General features: G+C 38.2%; 2 protein-coding genes across 3 annotated transcripts in view; one reads left to right on the top strand and one right to left on the bottom strand.

Moving 5' to 3' along the window:
- Positions 1 to 19268, bottom strand: part of LOC113091625 (RNA polymerase II elongation factor ELL2) — a 38404-nt gene extending 19136 nt beyond the window's left edge. The window contains exons 1-2 of one of the 2 annotated variants that reach the window (XM_026257201.1): positions 19093 to 19268; positions 14492 to 14539 (exon numbers count right to left, since the gene is read on the bottom strand). In XM_026257201.1, coding sequence (XP_026112986.1) covers positions 14492 to 14539; positions 19093 to 19230 — 186 coding nt within the window. In that variant the 5' untranslated portion in view covers positions 19231 to 19268. The remainder of the gene's footprint in view (positions 1 to 14491; positions 14540 to 19092) is intronic. The other variant, XM_026257200.1, reaches the window with a different exon arrangement.
- A 2334-nt stretch (positions 19269 to 21602) lies between these two features.
- Positions 21603 to 22678, top strand: part of fkbp16 (FKBP prolyl isomerase 16) — a 37516-nt gene continuing 36440 nt past the window's right edge. Inside the window, exon 1 of the mRNA XM_026257256.1 lies at positions 21603 to 22523. Within this exon, the coding sequence (XP_026113041.1) occupies positions 21932 to 22523 (592 nt within the window). The 5' untranslated portion in view covers positions 21603 to 21931. The remainder of the gene's footprint in view (positions 22524 to 22678) is intronic.

Below are 22678 nucleotides of genomic sequence, written 5' to 3'. Positions count from 1 at the left end.
CTGCACTTTGATGGGTTCTGACTGATTCGTGCCAGATCGACTACATCTCTGAGTTTGAGGCAACACAAGGGTAACTGAGTCAGTCACGTAATTCTCGCAGTCATCTGAGGGCGATCAAAACAAATGCTACCCTGAACAAGTAATATCGACGGCATGACCTCACTACCTGTTCAAAGTCCTGTGAAAAGGAATCAATAAGATTGCTGGACAGCTCTGCATGCACAAAGCCAAAAAAGCAGTGCTTCAAGACTGCCAAACACATGGTGAGGGAGCGCGGGGAGTCTGAGCTAGAGCCATAAGTAGAATCAACCCTGCGGCACTCTCAACTCTCCTTCATGCGGTGGCTTCTATAAAATATAACTTCATGCAAGCTATTTCTGATAGTAAAAGACCAGCTATATTCTTAAGGGGAGGCCTAGAAACCTACTTTCACTAATACAAAAAGGCAATCCAAAATACAAACTCATTAAGCAACAGGTATTGCGGCGTCATTAAAAACAGCTTTTCCTTTCAAACAGCCTCCAGCTGAAAATGATGGATGTTTTAGTTGAGGCAGTGTCCTAGATTTGAGGAAAATGGCTAGGTAGAGTCCGCATAATTTAAATACTTTATTTTCGTTCGGAAGACAGCAGTCTGTCATTTGTGCTCGAGCGTGTCCAAAAGTGAGGTGGAAAATGGCAATGACTAACTATGGACCCAAAAAGTGACTTTAACAAATCGTTTAAAACTGTTTTCAGGTGTGTGGTTTTCCATCAGTGAAATGACGGGGAATAAATAACACGGCACTTTTAATTCCATCTGTCAAAGAGAGCCATGGGGTATTTTTTCAAATATGTAGGTTTATGCTGTGTGAGCATGTTTGGTTAAAGACTGGTTTAAAGAATGCATCTGTCCTAGGGCATGAAAGCGCTCTAAAGCGTAGTGCAACCTTTGTCCACAGAAAATGAACAATGTTCCTCTATAGAAGGTTTTTTTTAAACTCGGACTAGTGAAAACAAAACACGACCAAACCAAACCAAAAGACAAACAAAACTTATAAAAAGGGCTTTTGCACAAGGACCTAATTATACTAATTATAGTATGGGTCTTAATACATGAAAATATACAGTGTCCTTTATATTTTAGAAAGGGAGTCGCTCAAAAAGAGATCTTTATATTTTGAGGTCCCTGGCATCAGAGAAAGTTTAACTGTGTTAATCATTTGAACTTTCGTGAAACTGCATATTTCATGTTTCAATGTTTTAGAAAACACAAACACTAACCTCTTCATTTTTAGAAGCACACTGGACTCATTTCAGCTGTGTTTAATGAAGTGCATAAATACCCTAGCAAGCAATTTACCGTCCTACAGATCTATAAACAGCACGTACAGGCACGGCAGAAAAGGGTTTTGGCTGTCAAAAATGCCCGGTCACGCAGTACAACCATAAGCACTGTCAGCCACATGGAGCCAATAAAAAGCAACCAGTCTCACAAACACACATTCAGCTTCACAACCCCCACACAACGAACCCTGCCCCCATCATTATCTGTTAGTTTTCCTTGCGACAAAACAAGCACTCACGAGCAGTCACAACATACTAGCAAACAGTAGCCCTCTACGACGATGGATGCTCATGGGGTCTGAATCGGGGAAAACGCTGGTAATGACCCAGATATGTCCTCGTCTTCAAAAAAACGAGGCAGTATACGACATGATCAGACTAATGCTACTTTTCCTGTGACAAACCAAAAAAAGCATAATGGTCAGCCTACAGCTAGTCCTACAGCTGCTGCTCGAAGCCCCTGCCAAAAGTGCTAGTCTTCTTCGCCCAAATTCAACAAGTCATTTCAAGGAGGTCCCAGATGTAGGCCACAGCAATGCTGTGAAGGAATGAATAATCATTTGCGTTTCAAATGGCCACACCGACCAAACAAAAGCCAGTCACCTCTGAGGCATCACCAGAGCCATGGATTTACAGTCTTTACCCCCCTTAAAGTCCCCTTTTCTCAAAGCATCACATCCCCCATCCCTTTCCCTCCAGGAGACAAGCACTGCCCACACCCCCATCCCTTCCACGTGGTACATTCACTTGTCGACCCCTGGCTCAACCACCATGCTCACTTCATATTCTGATTATAATCAATGTCATGCCGGTCAGTTCATTCTGGGGGCTGCCCTCTTTTTCCATTCCCAGTTTCCTCCTCGATCTTCATAACCATATGTCATTTACCCCTTTGGTTCCCAGCTTCTGTCTCCACGGAGAACGTGGTTTTTCATGGCAGCAGGATCACACTCAGGCCACTCAGATCGGAGTAAGAGAGATTTAAGGTCTATAAGCAAAAAGTATGGGAATCAACGGAGGCCATTATTATTGCGATTTTAACATTTTCTGTAGTATTTTGACAACATACATTGCAATATATAATGTTAACAAATCCTTCAAGGTGTACAAATTGAGAGACAGAATTATGTGATTGTTCTATTTTTTGTAGCCAAATTGACTTCAAACTGATTTTTATTTTTATGATGCATTTTCGCCTTTTATTATGATAGGACAGATTAGAACTGACAGGAAGGGAATTGGAAGAGCGATAGGGGTAAGTTCCTTCAGTTGAGATTCAAACTTGAGACACCCGTAGCGCAGCGGAGCTGTATATCCGCACGTTGCCCACAAGGCTATCAGCACCGACCAACTGTGATTTATATATATATATATATATATATATATATATATATATATATATATATATATATATATATGAAAAGATAAAACATTTAGAAATAATGTGACAGGTGAGCAGTGCTTATGAATGAGCAGCATGCTGGCAGTGTAGACATGCCATTATGAAAACAGCTTCTTTGATTGTATTGCGTGTTTAGTTGAAAGTATGTTGCATCCCAGTGCACAACTAGCTTGAAGTGGTGTGACAGCATACGTGTGTTGAAATAACACACATATTTAGCCTTCTGTAACATGTGCTTCAAGATCAGATATATGCAAGAACAAGCTTTCTTTACAGAGAGAGAGAGAAAGAAAGAGAACGATATGGTATCGCCGATTCATTTGCACTGTTTGTGAAATTGCAATTTGAAATTGATTTCAAAGTTGATCTGGTTTTCGTGCATTACATCTAAAAATTATTTGTATTATCTACCTGCAATCTCAATCTGAAATTCAAACTCTGGTAAAAGATTGAAACTTAGTGTCTCTGTACAATATCGTCATGCTAAATATTGGGATACTACACCATAACGACGTTTGTTTTTAACGACGTTTGTTTTTAACGACCATAACATTATTCCTCCAGTGAAAGCCAACGCCCAACTTGGCAGGTGAGACTTTATCAGCTTTTAGATCAGTACATTAGGTAGTATACCACCAAGGTTAAAATGCAAATACAGACTGCTTCGAGGTTTGCTACTGAAACATTATCTCTCTCTCTCCCTGAGCTGTGTGTATTTATGATGATTATGATTCAAGCTCTTTGTGTCATTCACCTTGTTTTCTCACAGTGAATGACTGTTCTACTTATTCACCGACTATACTGTACATAAAATCTTTTGGACAAATGTTATAGTGCAGAAATCAAAGTTTCATTCATGAGTGATTTAAAAATTTAAATAAATATTACATTTCAAAATATCTGGTTTCTGTTCTAATGTATTTTATAATGCAGCTTATTCCTGTGATGGCAAAGATGAATTTTCAGCATTCATTACTCCAGTCTTCAGTGTCACACGATCCTTCAGAAATAATTTTAATATGCTGATTTTTGTACTAAACAAATCTTTTTTCCACTGTTTTAGTTTGGTTGGTGAACAACCAAAGTATACTGATACCATCAAATACAAAATAATTACGCAATTATTAGTGAAGGAGACCCAGTGTTCTTACAATCAGTAAGCAGTTCAAGTAAAATAACTAATCCCAGCAACAGTACTGTTGTTCAAACATTTTCCATTGTCAATAATATTAACACATACACAGGTGGGTTTCATCCTCGTCATAACCTCCAAATGGCATCAGATTTACAGGATTCCTAAATAAGCCACAAGGGAGCAGAAAGCCCATCCTCTGCAGCCCATCTTCTGCCACATCTGCCGCACGATGCCATGTGTGTTTGGAGATGTCAAATACTTTCAGTCTGCTGTAAGGTGTGAACTGGGCTGGAACAGAACGACTTAGCGGGGGCCATGGCCAATGGGGACGAGACAAAGGCTGTGCTTTGTAGCATGGAAAAAAAACAACCCTGCTTCTTTCTAAGAACATTATAATGTTTTTATGAGGTGGTGAGATGCACTGCACCCCAGAATTAAAATACTCGAAACATTCTGCTCATGAGATTTTATGACTTTAAACGTTTGTGTTTTGTTCCTATAAAGCGTGCATCTGTTTGGAAAGAAGAGAAGCTAGTGTGTTGTTTCAGGTGGTGTTTTCTTTTCTCTTTCTTAAGCCATGTTGGGTCAGTGTACGTAAGAGACGAAACAGAACATCTCGTCCTCACACTTGGCATTATTTTTTCAAGCCAAGGCCTGAAACTGACAGCCACCTAGTAAACAATAACCTTTGCCAGATGACTTATTGTTTAACCATCCCTATGTGTCAGAAAAGATGGAAAGTTTCTAGCCATGCAAAATCGTGCAGCTTTTATCTCTGCTACAGCAATTACCGTTCTAGCTATGACTCTTTGACTTTGACCAGTCACGTAATGAGCACCTTCCACTTCTGAGCTTAGTTTTCTTTGGCCTGGTTAAATTAGTTCTGCTGGTTCCATCTACTCTACAGTCAGCCTTCATCGCGATCATCGCCATTGTTCTCTTCACGCAGCACGCTTGTCTACGGCTCCTGTGAGGCGCTCGTCTTTTGTTCCCGCCACATGCAATGGCATGGAATTCGGCCTATTTTATTCATAAGCAGCAGAAACGTGTGGCCTATTGGAAGGGGATGGGGGAAGGGTGGGGATTGGGGCATCCCTGCCCAGGACGGACAAACGGGACTACATGACCCCCTGATCTGAAACGGACAGAGCCAGTCATCCGAAAAAACAAAAACAAAAAGAGGGGTGGGGGAGAGGGACGAAAGAAAAACAGAGAGAGAGTGACAGGGAGAGGAGAGAGATACAGCTGGAGATTACAGTGCTAATGCTAACTACATAAAGGGCAAGATAGAGGAATTATGGGAACTGTGAATTATGAACTGGGCAAATGTTGCTCTTAAATCCACAGTCAAAATATCCAACCGTTCAAATGTCTAGCTCAAGGCAGCATTTATTATTATTTTTTGTATTATTCCTGTGACGGAAAAGCTTGATTTTTAGCAGCTATTACTCCAGTCTTCAGTGTCACACGATCCTTCAGAAATCATTCTAATGTAATAGTTTTCTGCTTAAGAAACATTACATATTATGAATAAACAAGTTCAAAAGAACAGCATTTATTTGAAATAGAAATCTTTTGTAACATCTAAAATTCCTTACTGTCACTTTTGACAAAGAGATAGTTCACCCAAAAATGAAAATTCTGTCATTGACTACTCCCCTTCATGTCATTCTATTGCCATAAGACCTTCATTCATCTTCATAACTCAACAAATTAAGATTTATTTTGATGAAATCAGAGCTTTCTGACCCAGATAGGTAGTAAATACATAATTAAAATATGTGACATCAGTGGTTCAACCGTAATGTAATGTAAAGAAATTGTTGAATAACGTTATTTTTTGTTTTCTTTGTTCACAAAAAGTATTCTAGTAGCTTCATAAATTTACGATTAAACCACTGATGTAACATGGACTGTTTTAACAATGTCCTTACTACCTTTCTGGGTCTTGAACGTGTCAGTTGAGTTGCTGTCTATGCAGAGCCAGAAAGCTCTCTGATTTCATCTAAAATATCTTAACTTGTGTTCAGAAGATGCACAAAGGTCTTGTGGGTTTGGAAGGACATGGGCGTGAGCAATTAATGACAATATTTTCATTTTTGCATGAACTATCCCTTTAAAGCATCTTTGGTGAATAGAAGTCTAAAATTGTTACAGAGCCCGAACATGGGTAGTGTACTATAAATCAGACGGTGTTTAAGGCAACATGGGTAACTTCTGCATAACTTGCCCTCTTCTTTCACTCTTACAGTTTAATTGGCTGTTTCTCCCCGCCGCTTTCTCACTAGTCAGAACATATGTACACCTGACATGTGGTCGGCCAGATTTCAAACCAATAAACTTTAGCATGTCACAAGTGTGCAAATGTGCTACGAGTTAGCAAACCAGGCTTTTTGTTGCAGACTAGTTCCATATTTACAAAAAAATGAAAGGTTGATGAGTCTTACTCACATTTCACTGCTGGTTATATATGCTATATATAATTGTGTATGTGACGAATACAATTCACGAATCTTGAATCTTGTCTTGTAGTGTGCGCTTGACTCCAGAGATGAACTAATAATAGTGCTAACAAGTGGCATTTAAAAGGAAACACAGAATGCATGCCGCCTCATGGGAAACCCTGTTATAATTCTTTAAATATCTGGGCTTCTCATTCACACTATTTGTGATATCACTGACGAGCGTGCGATGAGTCATGGATTGTAAATGCAGAGCATGAGTCCGCCTCTGTCTTTCGCATTAAAACACTCTGTCGTGGTACCGGGCTGAAGTCCGTTACATTTCAATGGGGAGGAATCCGAGGGGGTGGATGTGGATGTCTGTTGATGCATGGGGGTTGGTTTAAGGATAAAGGGGGTTGGCGATGAGAAGTTGTGGAGCTGAAAGAGGGGTGGTGGAGGGGGTTGTGGTGGCTGCTTCATCCCCTGAGGAACTGCCTCGGATGCCAAGCAAAATCTGTCTCTCTCTCCTCTCTAGCACCTGAGGGCTAATCTGTCAAGCTCAGTAAGCACTGGGCGACCTGACTCCATAACCATCCCTCTGTGTGTGTGTGTGTTTGGGAATGGGGGAGGAGAGCACCCCACATGCTGCTTTCATATGCACCCCATTCACAAAGCAGCCAGAAGCCATCCTCCACTTGCCTATCAGTTACTATAGTGACGAGTCTGCGCAAATTAAGTAGAGGCAGGTCTATGGGGGCGTCCACAGCCTCACTGGCCTCTGAGATTACAATAGTGGAACAGTTCTCTACGTTTTGATTGGTTGATGCTGCACATTTCAAAAATTCATACATAACGCCAGCTTTGAAAGGCTCAAGGCTGGCTTCTCGCTCAGCATGTGTAGTATTTGTATTTTTATACACTTGCGAGAGAATTGGTGTGAAAATGCAGGGAGATCAGATACACTTCCATGGAGCATTTAGAAATTAAGCATAGTATCAAGTCTGGACAGACTCAAATTTAAAGCACACACACACACACACACACAAATAATTTCTTCAAATAATGTTTACAATAGCAGGTTCTTGAAGCCTTTTCCTGCCTCAGTGTAAAAAAAAAGACAACTTTGAGAAAGTTTAAAATATTGTAGTTTAACATTATGTAAAAAGAAAACATTAGTTCATGCATTAACTAATATTAACAAGACAACTGCTACAGTATTTATTAATCTCTGTTAACATTAATAAAAAGTAAAAACATTATTTAAAATGCTGTTCATCCTTAGCTGAAGTTAGCTCAGGTTCATTAAATAAATTATATTTACAGATATAACTTTAAATTGTAAAATATTAAATGCCTTTTTATTGTTAGTTCATGTTAACTTGTGTTTTCAACGGTGTTAACAAATAAAATCTTACTGTATAGCATTACCCATATTATTTATTTGTGCAATTGAGAGTTTTAAAGTTGCATCTGTGAAATATGATATAACAATTGAGAACTATAAAATAATTTCACAATTATGAGAAAAAAGCTGTGAGACAGGGAGTCACAATTGTAAGATTAAAGGCACAATTACAAGAAAAAAGTTGCAATTCTGAAACAAGATGCAATTGTGCGATATTGAGTTCCAATAATCAGATACGGAGGTTTGCAATTGAGGTGAATAGTCACAACTGTAGGAAATAAAGCTGCGATTATAACTTTTTTTCCTCTCTAAGGCTTCCTCAGGTTCTTCTTTTTTAAGCCTGTCGTACAAAGGGCTTCATTCAAAGCTTCAGAATAAAAACAGGGCAAAACAACTTGTTCCTAAAATGCAGAATGTTCTCAAGCCAATGTTTATTTACAAGACCGTTCCCCGAGCAGTCACACTCTAGTCTGCCGGATGGCCATGACAGACAATCTACACGAACAAAAACAAACCTGAAAGAGGTTTCCTTTTCTAAATACATCCACGTGACGGCTAGACGTGGCCATGAATGCTCTTCAAATAAGATTTAAACAACTCAATGTGACTAAAAACTACTATAAACTATTAGAAGCAGTGCATCCTGCTGGGCTGAGCCAAAGCCCCCTGCTGCAGGCACAGAATCAATGGATCTACTCATGTGACTGAAAAATGCCATAACCCATCCCCATCAACGACAACAGGATGGCAGAGAAGCTTAAGAAAAAAAAAAAAGTAAAGTTAAAGACGACAATATTGTGAGGTTTTAAGCATCAAATAAGGAGTGTGTTACGGATTCAAAGAAAGATACTACACAGACAAAGTCTGAGAGGTACGGACTGTTAATACACACAGAGCCACAGAGCTTTCAGAAGTTGGTCCAGGCACATCAGATCTATGAGCGTGCCCTGTGTGTGTTTGTGCATGAAAGGCCTGAAGTGTCTGTGATCTTCCCTTGCGATTCTTGGCTCCACTCAGCCATTTAAAAGCTGTGAGATGTGCAGTACAACATTTTTGGAAGAGTTTCATATACACACCACACGCTTTCCACATCAATCACATTTTATCTTCACAGGAAGACACTTATGAAACCAAAAATGCTTTACTTGGGGATCTTGGTATGCAGAAAAATGAACCAACACGGAGCACTCAATGGGAAGAATGCTAAAATCAGGGCCTAAGTTTGCATGAAACTACTGTTTTTGCATTATGAATCCATTTTTGTCCCCATGACAAATGAAGTTTCAGTTTAATATTTGCATGTTTCTGACATGTAACGCAGGTCATTTTGCCAGGCTCTTGTTAAACCTGAACCTGTCATAAAGCATCAAAATGTATAACATTTATAATTTGTTCCTCATGTTTTTGTTTGAACAGCACAAAGTGATTCACCTTCAAAGCACAAATGAAGACATTTTTTAAGAAATCTAACAAATGCATATACTTGTTTAATGCGTGAGAACAAACCTGACTGATGCTTGTAACATGCTTGCATGATGTGAAAATAGCCCTCATTGGTTCTCTCATATTGAGCAATATAAAGAGATTGTGCCATCAATCATATAAAATGATTGTGTTTCTTCAGAAGACAATTCTGATTCATTTGTATTATGTGCTTGAAGCCTTGAACTTTTTAAAAAGCCAAAGTTTTTTGGAACGGACATTTAATGGGAACACAGAAATCTCTCTGGTTTAAAATATCTTTTTTTGTGTTTCAAAGATGAATCAAATATGGATTTGGATTGCTGAGTTTTGTAAGGTTGCAACATAGGCTCATTGGAAACACGTGCATCTGCATTTCTGCAAACTCTCTGAGAGACTGTTTACTTTAGCCGCATTCATCGTAAAACTTGCTAATTAGCACATTATTAGGAAAGGTGATTTGTGAAGATTCATTAAAAAACCTTATACTCCCTTCTTCTGTAGGTGAAGCTGGATCACGAATGATTTGCGTGTACATAAACGCATTTATGTAGATCGGGGCGCATTTCCTAATAAATGCATCGCAGTTACAATGCTATGTTTATTATTACATCCATCAACAGAACACCTCATCAACAGAAAACCTCAATTGTTTAGGAGTCATTCTTATCTACACTCAGGGCTGGTCTAAGGTATGATGCCAGTCCAGGCTGTTCTGAAACGCTACTGTCAATCAAACTATTGTGGGAGGGACCTGTCTGTGTGACATCACATAGACAGGAGTCTGAGATCGGTTTGATTTGATAAAAGGGTAAAGATTTTGTAGATTAAAAAAAAAACAAAAAAACTGGGTTTATTCTTATCATTGTAGGGTGGTTGTGTACTAGGGCTGTCACTTTTGAGAAAAATCTAATTAGAATGGATATCGAATATCATGCAATGTATTCGAATATATTCGAATATCTACGATTACGGATATTTCACGTCATGTTCGAATGCATATTCGAATATCGAATAAAAAGTGACAGCCCTATTGTGTACACACAGCCAACACACGTTTCAGTTCAAACAACTTGTAAAAATTCATCGGATGACCCCTTTTTAACATAAGAACCACCGCAATACATACCTGAAGCAACATAACACAAACACAGCAAAATGTACCTATATCAACGTAACAAACATGTGCCAGGGTCATGCATTGAACACTGATTTTAGCGCCAATCACTGGATGCTTTACTTTGAAACTGCAACGAAATATTTAGTAAGGTACGTAATTACGGTGTTGCAGAAATATATTTAGAGGCACATATGTCAAGTGAGCCTGGGTTGCAAGATATATATTGCAGTAAGTAACCAGCCAACTGGCAACAAACTCCTTTTATACACTTGCCAAAGCAACATTTTACATTTGGCACCGAGCAAGTTTAGGGCCCCGGCTAAGAGAAAAAAAGAAAAAGAAAAAAGACATTAAAAAGAAGATCCTCCCTGCTTTTGGAAGGACATTGTCAAAGATGGCCTGGCAAGAGCGTGCAGAAAACAGCAAACAGCTATGCCAGTCAAAACACTGGGCCCCCCACGGGTCTCTGTGCTCGCTGGCGAGCACGTCACATCTGGATGAAAGAATCGGCGTGTGCCCTTTCATTCACACGTGGGACAGCTCCCCCCACATCGCCTCTGCTGCAAGAGACTCTCTGCGTTCTACGCTCATTCCTCTTATTGTCATTCTAATTAGCTTTCATGAAGGAAAAAAAGCCAAGCTTCGAACGTGCGCGCACACACACATACACACACACACACACACACACACACACACACACGCAGAGGCCCTGCCTTAGACAAGCACAGAAACGAAAAGACACACAAACAGAAATGACCACACATAAAAAAAAAATCACTGGTCCCGAGCCAAATTTTTGCATGGGGTGCTCCCTTGTCCTTGTATCCAGTGAGTTATACCATTGAGGACCTTGTGAATACATACTAATGTACTCTAATACACACTCTCTTAGACACCATCACACTTTCACGTACACACACTCATCGTAGGTGTGAGATAGAGAACTGATGAATCCCAGTGAGAGAAAAGAGAGGATCAGGTTGAGACAATCACAGCGATGAAGAGAGGGACAGACGGGTGGGGGAAGCTAAACCTTCACACACATTTACTATGAGAACATCTCAGAGAGAAACGTTTTACCCCCGCCTCCCATTACAAACTAAGGGCCTGTTTGCATGACAACGTTTTCAGTCAAAAATGGCAAACTTTTTATGCGTTTTGACTGTTCGTTTTCACAACAACGGTATTTTGGGGTCTGAAAACATATTTTTGAAAACAGGTGAAAATGGCATCGTTATCGTTTTCGTGTAAACACCCAATACGGGAATCTTGGAAAACGATGACGTCATGCACGTCAATTTAAAAGGCTAGTGCGAAAAAACATACACAACAATGGCGGAGTATATGGTACTGTTGTTACTGCTTATGAGTTTGCTAATGCGTACTCACATAACAATTTTATATATATCTTGTTTTGACATTGTTAGTTCTGGCTTTTAAATGCATCAAATTAAACATGGTGTCACCCTGAATATGGTCTATTTAATATGCAAGAAAAATTACTTCTTATTTGATTGCTACAGCACTTGACATTTTTAGATTAACCAATACATAGCCATAAGTGAGGGAGCATATTAAATAGAGAACATATTATTTTGCAGAACCATGTAAAAGTTTCATTTTGAAAAATAGCACAAAACATTTCCAAAAAAATATATCATACCAACATGAATGCAAAAACCACATTTAAGAACATGGCAAATGTGTTTTTAACTAGATTTCCAAAAGCTTCCTCTTTTTCATCACAGACATCCATCATTCTCAGACATACTAATTTGTCACTGACCCATAAAAGAATTATGAAAATTGTGCAATGCAACATACAGTGCACCCTTCTGCATAACAATATGCTCTCATAATTTAATATGTTCTCTCACTAATGCCCATGTTTTAGTTTCTTGATTAATATAAGATCATAAAAATATATGTATAATACAACCACAGAAAAAAAAAAAAAAAATATGATATAGCTTGTCAAACTGCAGGACACTGCCGTTATTCCTTCATATTTTACTCTGTGAGAACCGTTTCTGTTTATTGAGACAGACATCTATATTTGTAGCCTCTGGATAACTAATTTTGTGCAGCAAAAATCCAATTATCAAAAGAAAATGAGACTGCATGATGTGAAATCCCAGTCTTTGAGAATCCGAACTGAACCCGAACATCCCTAGTGATGCCATCAAAGGCATTCAGATTCCATAAATCCTCCAGAAATGGGGATCAATTCCTTCAATATGAAAGGCATTTTACTACTCTAAACATATTTTCTTGTGTTATTTCTCGCCAGTTGCATCATCCTCCTCAACAGATGGAGAGAACAGAGCAAACTGAAGCTCCCCATCTGTAAAAACCCAATGATGGCTAAATTATTTGTTAACTGCCACATGAGCGTGCATTATCAAGCGACTGTCAGTTGGACAGTCTACCAAAAACTGAAAATTCTGTCAGCATTTTACTCACCCTCGTGTCACTCAAAATCTGTACACATTTCTTTCTTCTGTGGAGCACAAAAGATATTTTGGGGAATGCCAAACGATTTCAGGTCTAGAGAAGTCAATGAAACCCAAAACAGTATGGTTGCCAACATTTTTCAAAATAATTCAAAATTCTTATATATTCCACAGCAGAAAGAAAGTGATACAGAGGTTGGAGCGACATGAGAAGTAAATGACGACAGTATTTTCCTTCAGTTCTTGGATGTTCTATCTCTTCATGTTAGGGGAAAATGGCAGCTACGTTGCACCTTAAAGATCTGTAGACGAGCCAGGACAAGGTTTATGGGAATTCCCTGGTATGGGGCAGCCCTCCTCCAGGTGGAAGAAAATTGCCTGGCTAAGTAGGAGCAGAAATGGGAACATGTATCTCCCAAGTGCTGTTCAAAGATATCCATCTGTTGTAAAACTATGATACCCCATATTATATCAAACCTGAGTGAAGAGAAAGCATCCTGAGGTTATGGCTAATAGAATGACTGATAGCGTGGTTTCAGTAACGTGGACTTAACATCACTCCCTACTCCCAGCTGTAATAGCTTAATTTGTCACCCTGACACACATGCAAACACACATGTGCACACGCACACACACACTCGGCTCAAACATCTCATTAATGCCCAGCAGCCCATTATCTGAGGAGGAGGGGATGAACGCTTAAATTCAGTGCAGACAATTTGAATATGTAATGGGCTAAAGATCACTAAATCTAATTTGACAATTAGAACAGATTCCAGTTTTACACCCTTGACACAACTACCCTACTCCAATTTTAAAGGGGAAAGGAACTTCATTAGATCAGATATTCCTTCACTACATGTAACAGCATTTTGCATACTATAATTGTGGAATTTGTGGGGGTTGAACGATGCTTTAGGAGACACGGTGGCCATGGTTATCCCCCTCCTTGTCGCAGATCTTTCATGTCTGCACTGAGACAACAGGCATAGAGACACAAGAGGCTCCCTTGGGTTAACCAACACCCCCACCTCTTCCCAGAGATCTTGAAAAAGCCTTTCCAGTCGTCAGTTTGACCCAGTAACCTGGTGAGCAGCTCAGGGGTGTTGAGTGGCCTCTCCCGGGCTTCCGAACGCGAGCACAGTCCACCGTTTGTGTCCGGAGCGAGTCCCTTTCCTGTCCCGCTTCTGGATATGTTTTAGACGGGGCTGATTGTGGCAAGCAGGCACTGATGGGGAGGTGTGCTACAGCTGAATGTGCTAATCCAGTTAGACACAGGCATCTTTCTTTACAGCCATTGCACTGGAATGCACCCCCTACCAAAAATCCACCTAGGTCGTACAGTGTGACCGCACGCCACTGCCAATTTTTACTAGCTGTAAATAACAATACTCTCATAAAAACCAAACTGCTGGCCTGCAAATGTTACGAAACCCAGGAATCGCATCCAAACAATGACACTTTCCTAATTTACGACCCATAATTGTGCTTATGAACATACGTGCCGCTATAATTATATAAATGCTCCCAATCTATTTGGGCAGGCCCTAAGGGTGGCGTCACTTCAGACTGAAGTTCCTTCTCCATTTCAGGCGATGGTTTAGGAGCTCATGAAATATTGAGGGAGTATGCAGGCGGCTGAGGGGTGCCATGAGTTTTTTGCTGCACTGCTCGACAATCAGGTCTAATTAAAGCATTGCAATTTTTAGGCGTCAGGAGGGGTGAGGAAAAACACATTCATCTTACCCCCTGGTTCCCCTTGAAGCAAATTGCCGGCTGATTTGGTAAGGACCCCTGGGGACAGAAGAAAAAAAAGGTAGTAGAGGTTGGTTAGCATCTACGGTACTATTATTATATAAAGGATTAGAAACCAAAGATGAAATCTTAGAAATGAATGATCTCTGGTTGAATTTCTAGGCTGGAACCCTCATAACGCATTTAGGTAATTTATGACTCGAAAAACATACATTATTTTTCATTTTTATTTATTTATAAATTTTTTTTTTTTTTTGGTATGGGAATCAAGTGCACCATGACTATCAATTCATATAGGATGCAAAATTTTCCTAAAATCGATATATTTTTTAATGAATAAAAAGGCCGTAATGCAGTAATAACATGGTAATACTATTAATAGCATAATATTCAGTAATATGACATTTTTGTGCATTCACTGATTAATGGGAAGTTACTGATCCAATACAATATGGTTTAAGTTATGAATGTTTTATAAGCTCACATTTCACCAAGTTCATGCAAATGCAAAGATGGATTTTGAATGCATTATGAGGGTTAACAAAAACAATGCAAATGTTTTGTACCAGCCTTACATTGAAGCAAAAGGCAAAACTGAAAAATCATTTACTCCACCTGTGTGACTTTCTTCTATGAACCAAAAAATTACACATTCTGAAGAAACGTGTAAAAAAAAGAAAAGAAAAAGAAAGAAAAAACGTAGTTTTTACTAAATAATTTTGGCAGCTGTGGTTGACAATAATTTTGTAAAAAAAATACAGAAAAACTGTAGACACATTTACAGTCAAAAACTGTAAATTTTACAAACAAGATTTGAATTTGAATGTAAACCAGTAAATTCAACAACGCACATTGCTATTAAAATCTATTTTGTACCTTTAACATACTGAAAACCACCATAATAATGCAGCTGGTAAAAGAGAAAGCCACATGAAGAATCAAAGCTCATCACAAGTAGAAGTATGTCATTAAGTCATTAATACAAACAAAAAACACCATCATGGTACACATGATACTTAAATAATGCAATAAACTTTAATTAAACAAATGTACAGAACTAAAAACTATTTAAAAAAAAACATAATTATTTAAATTAAAAAGGGAATTCTGGGAATATCGGTTTACAGTTTTTGACTGTAAATTATACATTGATTAGTTCTTTTTTACTTCTAAAAACTTTACAATTAACAGCATTTTACTGTAAAACTGCAATGTCAACATAGATCTTTAACAGTTTTTCCCTTTATATAGTATGGAATTTACTGTTTACCTATTAACAGTTTTCCCTTAGCGTTTTGACAAAATTTTACAGTTAAAATTACACTTATTTTTTTACAGTGCTAAAAGTAAAAGTCAATAGAGCCCAAATCAACACAATTAACTTTCATTGTATGGCCAAAAATTTTTTTTTCCAATTTTCTTGCTCCACAAAAGTAAGTCATACAGGTTTGGAACGACATGAGGGTTTTCTTAATTGTTTACCCACAATGCCAGCATTTCCACAACCCCTGTTTAGGTACTAACTTCAGTCAAATATCATGCCTACCTATTAGCCTCCCTTCACAGTAATTACAGTCTCCTCTTACTTGCTTGCCCCCGTTGACAGAGGCACAGTTCTCTCCTGTATTAATTCATGCAGACTGTGAGTGAGGGGGGTGGTTTCTGAGAGAATGAAAGGCTGGCTGTCACTGGCCTCTCGGCAGTGTCATGGCTCTGCTTGTGCGAGCCTAAAGATCAAGGCCTGGCTTTGCTAATCTGCACTGGAATGCGTCCGATTAATAAATCTCAACTTGAAAGACCTTACATGAGTCAATCAAATGTTATTGTGTGAGGCGTGGATGAGTGTGAGGATGTTGAGTGTGTGAAGACTTGTAGAAGAAGTGGGGGTGGGACAGGGCAAACATCATGGGAAAAGCTTTTAGCCACCAAATGATGAACTGAGTACTTAGCACTAATTAGGACTAAAGGTAAGTTACAAAACCATTTCATCTTTTTTTTTTTTTTTTTTTGAAGGTGCATCAGACAAAATCAAGCAAGCCTGGACATTATCTGCCCTGTGGTGTTTGTCCACCACACAAAGTGTGTACAAATAGGCCTTTTATATAACCATCTCCTGCTTAGCTTTAAACACTTAGCTGGGTCCAATGTCCAGGAGCATTAACGCATATATACAAAACAAGACTCATTCGCATCACTAATGTAAATTGCTGAGAAAAAAGGATAGCAAAAAAACGGAGGCTTCCCCAGCATAGCTCGAAACCATTAAGCAAGGTCAAAAGATAGCGCTTATTATCTTCAAGGTACAGCTGGAGCTTTAGTCAACAAGCATGTTTATCTATTATGGATGTTACAGGGAGAGGCCGTCATGTCACTCCACACATACAGTGCGGCTCAAGTTGCTTATTAAAAAATACAGGCTTATTGGTTCTGTGTCTGCTGTCATGTGGTCGGATTAGTGGCTAAACATTACTGAAGGGGGTGGTGGTGCTGCTGTAGCTAACTTGAACTTTGTTTTTGTTTTGTTTTTTTATTCTGGTGCAGTGAAAGCTTCTAAGAACATAATGAGCACAGTTCAGAGGAGGACAGTGAAGTATCTAATGACCTGATTTGACCGTGTCTTTGGTATTAATATGAGAAATCATATGTGATTGTTGTTTTCTTTCTGTTGACCTCATTTGTAATTAATAAATATACTAATACGCAAAACAAAACCCGGGTCATCATATGTCAGACTGACCACAAAGCAATGGGACCTGTCAACTGTCAATGCTGATAGCTGATTACTTCTTACCTATCAAAAACAAACTTCAATTTACATTTTATGCAATAATGTGAATAACTAGGCTTGGAACTAAATATTATGAAGTATAACGCAAATGAGAAACAGATGAAATCATAGTAGAGGGCATTTTTTATGTCACTTAATTTTGAATTTTAGTGCATTTATACCACAAGTGCCCCAAATTCCTTACACTGACAGAATGCCAGCAGCATTATTGTGATTGAAAGTTATTAAAAACGTTCTGGTGTATCAAAATGGGGCAGTTATAAAAATTTAACAAAAGACTGACTAACATATTTACTTCTACTTTTCACTCCTTCTACTAGGTCACATTTGATGACAATAGAACATTCATTATCGAGCTCCTGTTGCAAGCGCGAGGAAGTCTTCTCGTATTCTGATTGGGTCAAACGACATTCTACACCGCCTGACTGACCAATGAGCGATGACATCGGGACGGCGTCCAAAGCGTTTAAAGGACTAACAACAATACGGATAGAGCACGCCAACAAAAATACACCTTTATCGTCCAATCATCTACGAGAAGCGCTTGACTTGAGATAAGGCTGACTGGCCAAGTGCCCCGTCCAGCTGGCGTAGCCTACACGTTTTAACGCTGAGGTATTGATATTACTGGAATCTGTGCTGTCGAGCCGACGGTTACAATAGTGTATTGATTATTAAACTGCGTTTAACTTGACGGCTTACGAGGAATTATCTTTACTTGAGGCAAAAATTACATTTAAAGGGATAGCTCACATAAAATAAATTATGTTAGCTCATCCGCACGCCGTTTAGACTTTCTTTCTATTACTGTAATAGCACAGAAGGAAATGTTAGTGACTGACAGCATCAAGTCCACATTCACTTACATTGGAAGGTGTTTTTTTTTCTTTCATACAATGAAAGTGAATGAGGACTGAGGCTGTCATTCTATAGAACATCTTCCTTTTGTGTTCTGCGGAAGAAACAAAATCATAGAGGGTTGTAACAACATGATTTAAAAACAACATTTGGATTTAATTGACTATGTCGAGCCATTTTCAAATGCCTATTTAAGTTAATCATTCAAGAAGCAATTATAAACTTAAATACCACCTATAGAGACAATATGAGGTTATATGCGCTTTTATTTTTGTGTTCACTAAACCTTCGCAGTAAAATGAAAGGTTACTCTCGAATATGAGTCAAATTAAATATTTGATAGGGAAATGAAAAGGCAGCAATCTCAAAAGCTATTTAAATGACTAAATGGTACTCAAGGTTTATAGTTCATAAGATCGAGCTTGAGCCTTGAGCCCCTCTCAGACCGTACGATCCCGTCAACGTTATGAGTAAAAGAAACAATTATCATCTTCGGATTAAAATAATCACAATTCTAATAAGTAATGCAGTGTTTAGCATTAAGACAGTGTCATGTAACATTTCGTATCATTTGTCAGAAGGAATAAAGCAGGCGACTTTGAACCGTAAGTGGAAAACAGAAGTCGTAAAGTCAATTCCAATTGGCTTAGCGAGAGAAAATAATAATAATAATTGTAACAGCTTACAATATAAATTAACAAAACTAAATAAAACGAACTTTAACGGAACAGTAACAACTGGATGTGTCCCATTTCCTCCTGTAACTATCTGTCCGTGGTAAGACAGCATATGGCACTTAAAGCGACGCACTCTGGTTAAAAAACAATCAACACTTTACAGACAACTAACGGGAGGAAATGTTTTGAAGTTCTGAGTTCTGAACTTTCTTTCTGTCCCACTGAGGTCAGTGCAGCAAATAAACACGTAATAAAACTAAATGCGTTACCTTGAGATTCTTATAAGCTTCCAGCGTCCGGATGGCCGTGTCGGTTAGCTTGACGTGAAAGATGGTTTTATTGGGAATGCTTTTGTTAATCTTTCCGCAGGAGAGCCCATACCGATGCTCCTGTCTCAACGCTGCCATGTCTGGAACTGAGGTGTACTGGCGACATTCTAGTCCAAGCGTCACTCTCGCTGGGCGGGGTTACGAGAGAGCGTTGTGGGGACGTCATAGACACACGCACCGCACGCACACACACACACACACACACACACACGTAAGCAAAAACTATAATCATATGTATTTCAGAATTCAGTTTATTAGAATGATAAGTTATATTAAGTTTATTTGACAAGGAATGTAATAATGAAAAAAAAAAATCCTTGTTCTACTGGAAAGCCTGTACTGAGAAAATCAAAATTGCAATAAATAAATACATATTTTTTAAAGAAATGTAACTGACAAAATTATTTGACAAAAAAAGCAAACTACAGCTTATCGTAGAATATGGGTTATATTTTACTATGCAAAACTACATTATTTTATTATTATTATTATTATTATTATTATTAAATATCAGAATAAATATAAATATATTTGTTTCATTGCAATATTACAAATAAAACAATTATGCATATACATTAGTTTCACACTCAAGCACAACTTCACAAAATGCTTACAACATTTTTTATAATAAAATGTTTGAACAGAGGGCAAAGATGTATATTTATCTGGGCCGGACACTATATTTGGCCACTATTGTATACAGAGATATTCTTCATGGCCCGCTCAACCCCACTTATTAATTGAAATAGACTAACTTCCTAAATACCTGTGAAGGTACACAGTCTTCTTATATTCAATAAATGTATGTTGTAAATAAATTACAGTATATAAATATTACCAGAATTAAATTATAGCTGGGCATTAAAGTCATCCAAAAAAAATCTAAATTTCATGTATGAACAACACTCTGCGTGTTAAATCAGCTTTTCCGCCTGCAAACCTAGTAAAATATTCTCTTGAAACCAGTCAGTTGGAAAACAACAGTTATCAGTCAAAGATAAAACAAACAAATATGGGTATGTCTGAGAGAAATTCATTGTAGCGGCAAATACAAATCTTGGGAATTACATGGTATTAAAGAAATGTTCTGTGAACAAAATGATGAGGAAAAGCTCAGACTGTCATTTTAAACTAGATTAAAATGTGCATACAGAAAAACGATTCACTTAATGTAGCCAGGCAATCATCTGCACTTTTTAATCTTACAAACAGATGAGGTGAAATGGACAGTGAAGGGAAAAATACTGAATTTAGGTTAATTGGAAAGACATAATCCCCAACAGACAAGGTGCTTGGGCCTTTGGATTAAGGAGCTCTCGTAGTCTCTAATGGAAACTCTACTTGCCATATGGCTGTCTGAGATACAGGGACATCTGAAGCCGGCTGGACAAACAATATATATTACCTCGGATTGTGGCTTATAAAAAAAAGCCGCTGACTATCTGATTGCTTTGGAATATTATTCCATGAGCTTCAATGTTCCGTGTAAATCTACATTAAATACACAGATGTGTACAAGCACTTGGCAAACAGATCCATACTTTAAGTGTCGGAGTCTTAGGAATGGGTCTAAGTAGAGATTAATTCACTGGTGTCAGGTTGCACTTTAAATGAGATAAGCAATTTACAGAAAAAAAGTAAACACATTGTAAATCCAGGATAATGCATAACATATTACTTTAAACTTACTATATAACCTCATTTTGCATTTACCAGGACTTGATTTGTAATGAGTTTGTTCTCTGAAACTCCCTTAATTTCCACCTGCTTTTCTCATAAATGTTTGGGGATTTTACATTTGGCATTTGCAGAGAATCTAGTTGCCTAGATTCTGCAGTTGTAAGGTTTGAGTTAGCCAAGCTGATAAACAAACATTAGTCTTTTTTTTTACATAAACATTCTCTTCATGAGAAGGCTTTTCTCTGTACTTCTGATCAGTAGCTAGACAAATATCATTTTACATTTAGTTCTGCTAATAGAATTAAATTAGGATTAGAATACACAACAAATTTGGGGGTCAGTAAGATTTCTTTAGGATCATGTTACACTGAAGACTGAAAATTCAGTTTGACATGACAGGAATAAATTACATTTTAAAATATACTAAAATAATGGTAATAATAATAAAAAAGAAAACAGCCATAATATACAGTATAACATTATTATATTGTATTTCTGATGAAACAAATGCAGCCTTAGGGAGCATAATAAAAAATGTTACCAAATCCAAACTTTAGTGTAATATAGTGTAAAATTATTTATATTAAGAAATATTTCTACATTCTATTATAAATAAAAAAAGCAACCAATCCCTGAAGTCCTCTTATTGGTGGATGCATTCATGGGAACTGCATTATGGGACGACGTGATGAAGTCATTAAGAAGCTTACAGACGTTGGGGCAGATTAGATTCTGCTCTTCTAATCCAACAGATTATCACTGAACACAACTCTACTGACCAGTAGGGCTTTACATTTCAACACAATTCTCATGCATTGATCATTTACTGCGTTCTTCACTGCAAAACATTTCAAAGAGGACCCTTTTACAAAATCTGCAGGAGATGGACTGACCACAGATGGGATTTATGTCATGTGGCGATGCATTTCCATGATAATTCTAATAAGAGTACATGTGGATGCCGTGCTTCAGATAATACTACGTACTGTCACTAATGGATATAGGTGCTCATCGGTTTGGCAGTTGAGCAGCAGCGACATCATTTTCTACTAACCTGGTGTGTGCTTGGAAGACATTCAGTACTTTTAAGAAGAGATAAATGGTATCCTTAGCGCCGTGTGGGGACATGGAACCAGAAGTTGAAGAAGCAGAGGAGACAACGTTGAAGTCTGAGATGTTTGTAAAGACAGTTTGTGATGAACAGGAGGTGAAAGGTGAAGAACCTATTTGGGAGCCATGGCAGGTGTTTGAAGAACCAATCAAGGAGCTGCAGAGAAAGAATATCACAGAAATAGAGGATGGGGAGAAAGCAGCAGAAGACAACAAGAATGAAGAAGGAAGTGAGATGAAAAATGAAATGGATAATGAAGTGGCAGAAGAGATGAAGTATGCTGAAAACTTAAGCAACATACCAACAGATGCTAATGACTCAAGCGGTGACCCAACCAATGAGCCTATCTGCTCAAATTCTCACACCAGCCCACCTGAGACCAGTGAATCAGACATAGAACACATCAGAAAACTGATAAAGACTCCCAGCTTTGGGAAAACAGTTCGTTTTATGGAAATTGAAGTAGTGGAAGAAAGGGATGGCTCAGTGGACTCTCTTTTTCCAGACTTTGAGACAGTAGAATGGACCACCACCAGCTTTGAGGAGCTGTTTCTGGCAGATGACTGGAAGGACATTACAGGTAAGATGTCCACAATTACATATTTGTTAAGTCTTAGTTCCAAAATGATTTTTTACAGTGATGCAATATTAGAAACTTTTTGGGCTCAAAAAGGATCTTTTCAGTGAACGTTTCAGTGCAGTCACATTTAGTGTTGTTTGCCAAATTCACACAAT

This window comes from Carassius auratus, unplaced genomic scaffold (genome assembly GCF_003368295.1).
Source record: "Carassius auratus strain Wakin unplaced genomic scaffold, ASM336829v1 scaf_tig00214259, whole genome shotgun sequence".
NCBI classification, from domain to species: domain Eukaryota; kingdom Metazoa; phylum Chordata; class Actinopteri; order Cypriniformes; family Cyprinidae; genus Carassius; species Carassius auratus.
Note: the sequence above shows the minus strand (reverse complement) of the source record. Positions and strands in the feature narration are given on the sequence as shown.